This window comes from Eimeria necatrix, genomic scaffold (genome assembly GCF_000499385.1).
Source record: "Eimeria necatrix Houghton genomic scaffold, Enh_scaff1043, whole genome shotgun sequence".
In the NCBI taxonomy this organism is placed as follows: Eukaryota; Apicomplexa; class Conoidasida; order Eucoccidiorida; family Eimeriidae; genus Eimeria; species Eimeria necatrix.
The window spans coordinates 10001-12796 of record NW_013651847.1 but is presented as its reverse complement, the minus strand read 5'-3'; the positions used below and the strand labels follow the sequence as shown (position 1 = coordinate 12796).

General features: G+C 55.7%; 1 protein-coding gene across 1 annotated transcript in view; it reads left to right on the top strand.

The window, feature by feature from the left end:
- Window positions 1-187: 187 nt before the first annotated feature.
- Window positions 188-2796, top strand: part of ENH_00001540 (hypothetical protein, conserved) — a gene marked incomplete at both ends in the record, with an annotated part of 3372 nt that continues 763 nt past the window's right edge. Inside the window, 6 exons of the mRNA XM_013578193.1 lie at window positions 188-327; window positions 440-538; window positions 774-1194; window positions 1392-1528; window positions 1713-1809; window positions 2127-2375. Coding sequence (XP_013433647.1) covers window positions 188-327; window positions 440-538; window positions 774-1194; window positions 1392-1528; window positions 1713-1809; window positions 2127-2375 — 1143 coding nt within the window. The remainder of the gene's footprint in view (window positions 328-439; window positions 539-773; window positions 1195-1391; window positions 1529-1712; window positions 1810-2126; window positions 2376-2796) is intronic.

Genomic DNA, 2796 nt, shown 5'->3' with positions numbered 1-2796 from the left:
TGCTGCTGCTGCTGCTGCTGCTGCTGCTGCTGCTGCTGCTGCTGCTGCTGCTGCTGCTGCTGCTGCTGCTGCTGCTGCTGCTGCTAGGCTGCTGTTGTTGTTGTGGTCCTGCTTCTGCGACGCTGCAGTTGCTGCTGTGCCGCTGCTGCTGTTGCTACGCTGCTGCTGTTGCTACGCTGCTGCTTTTATGCTTTTGGCGCCACCCCAGCAGCAGCAGCAACAGCAGCAGCAGCAACAGCAGCAACAGCAGCAGCAGCAACAGCAGCAACAGCAGCAGCTGCGACTCAGCACCCGCCTGGCAGCGGCAGCACAAAGCGGGCCTTCCACGTTTAGATGCTCTACTGAATTAGACCTAGGAATTATATTTAGGGCTAAAGCTTTAGGGTTTAGGGTTTAGGGTTTAGGGTTTAGGGTTTAGGGTTTAGGGTTTGCGGCTCAGGATCTGCAACTGCGTCCGCGAGGCCCCGCTGGACATGCCCCTCACAGTTGCGCAGCTGCGGAATTTAACTCTTTCGAAACTTGTGCAAAGAATATCCAAGTCAGCTGCTGCTGCTGCTGCTGCTGCTGCTGCTGCTGCTGCTGCTGCTGCTGCTGCTATTGGTACTTTTGCTGCTTCGCCGGCAGTTTCGCTGCTGCAACTTCTTTTGTTGCTGCTGCATTTGTGCACTGCCATGGCTGCTGCTGCTGCTGCTGCTGCAGCTGTTTCGTGCGCCTGCTGGGGGCTGAGAAATGAGGGTTTAGGGTTTAGGGTTTAGGGTTTAGGGTTTGCGCAGCCGGCAGCAGCACCTGCTGGCGTACCGCATCTGCGACTACTCGGGACTTTCTTCTCGATCTGTTTTTGTTTCTTGGGCTCTTCAAAAGATCCTTTTGAACTCTTCTTTGACAGATGAGGCTTTAGCTGCTGCAGTCTGCAGCAGAATGCATGCAGCAGCAGCAGCAACGCCCGCAGCAGCAGCAGCAGCAGCAGCAGCAGCAGCAGCGGCGGCGGCGGCGGCGGCGGCGGGCGCAAAGGGCGCAGACACAGCTGCGGGGCCCCACACGCAGCAGCAGCAGCAGCAGCAGCAGCAGCTGCTGCTGCTGCAGCAGCAGCTGCTGCAGCAGCCGCTGCCCTTCGCCCAGCTGGCCCTTTGTGCTGCTCAGGCGGGGCGGCCTGTGCTGGCCACTCGTCTTGCTGCCTTCGAGGAAGAACCCAAAGTAAACCCTAAACCCTAAACCCTAAACCCTAAACCCTAAACCCTAGTTCTGGACAGGCGCGCGGCTCCAAACCCTAGCGGCGGTTTGGTTGCAAGCGCAGGAAAAACCGCACATTTTTACTTGTAGAAACACACGTGCTGCTGCTGCTGCTGCTGCTGCTGCTGTTGCTGCTGCTGCTGCTGCTGCTGCTGCTGCAGGCGCAAGTGACTTTGCTGCTGAAGCTGGCTAAGGTCCCTTTGGCTACAAAGAAAGCAGCAGAAACAGCAGACTCGGATTTGCTGCTGCTGTGCATTGCTGCTGCTCTTGCTGCAGATGCAGACACCGTAGATGGGCGGTATGCTGCTGCTGCTGCTGCTGCTGCTGCTGCTGCTGCTGCTGCTGCTGATGCTGCGAAGCTCTATTTTGGTACAACGAGTTTGACGCTTAAACTGCAGCAGCCAGAGATAAGGGCTTAGGGTTAAGAGTTAAGGGTTTAGGGTTTAGGGTTTAGGGTTTAGGGTTTAGGGTTTGGGGCTCAGGGTGGACATGAGTCAGTTGGTGGAAGCTCTTAAGGATAAACCCGCAGCACAAAGTGCTTTTGAGATTTACTGCAAACAAACGGGGCAGCTGCAGCTAGTCAGTTGCTGCTGCTGCTGCTGCTGCTGCTGCTGCTGCTGGAGACGCTGCTGCTGCTGCTGCTGGAGACGCTGCTGCTGCTGCTGCTGCTGGAGAAGTTCCTGGTGCTGCTGCTGGAGACGCTGCTGCTGCTGGTGCTGCTGCTGGTCATGCTGCTCCTGCTGCTGCTGCTGCTGCTGTTGCTGCTGCTGCTTTTGCTTCTGCTGCTGCTGTTTAGACTGCCCTGAATGAGGTCTGAGTTGCGCTCGCCGCAACTTAGGGTTTAGGGTTTAGGGTTTAGGGTTTAGGGTTTAGGGTTTGGGGTTTGCGCTGTGCAGCTGGAGCAGTACTACGAGCGGGTGGCTGCAGCGGAGGAGGCGGGTTTGTGCTGCTTGTGTCTGTCTGAAGCAGCAGCAGCAGCAGCAGCAGCAGCAGCAACAGCAGCAGCAGCAGCAGCAAGCTGGGAGCAGCAGCGCGGCTGGCTAGCTTACTCGGGGGGCTTTTTCGCAGCAGCAAAAGAGACTGACGTTTTTGCTGCTGTGGCGCATGCAGAAGCCCTTGGGGCTTTGGAACTCCTGGCCATCCAGGTTTGCTGCTGCTGCTGCTGCTGCTGCTGCTGCTGCTGCTGCTGCTTCTGCTGCTGCTGCTGCTGCTGCTTATGCTGCTGCTGCTGCTGCTGCTTATGCTGCTGCTGCTTATGCTGCTGCTGCTACTGATGCCTTTGCTGCTGGTGCTACTGCTGCTTTTGCTGCTGCTGCTGCTGCTGCCTTTTTTGCTGCTGCTGCTCTGGCAGCTGCTGCTGTTTTTGTTGCTGCTTCGGCTGCCTCTCGTACTGCTTTTGCGGCCTCTTCTGCTGCTGCTGCTGCTGCTGCTGCTGCTGCTGCTGCGTGTTTGTTCTTTGAGTCCAATTTTTTGCATTATTTCGAATTTTATTTAAATAAATAAATAAATAAATTAATATTTATTTATTTATTTATTTATTTATTTATTTATTTATTTATTTGTTTG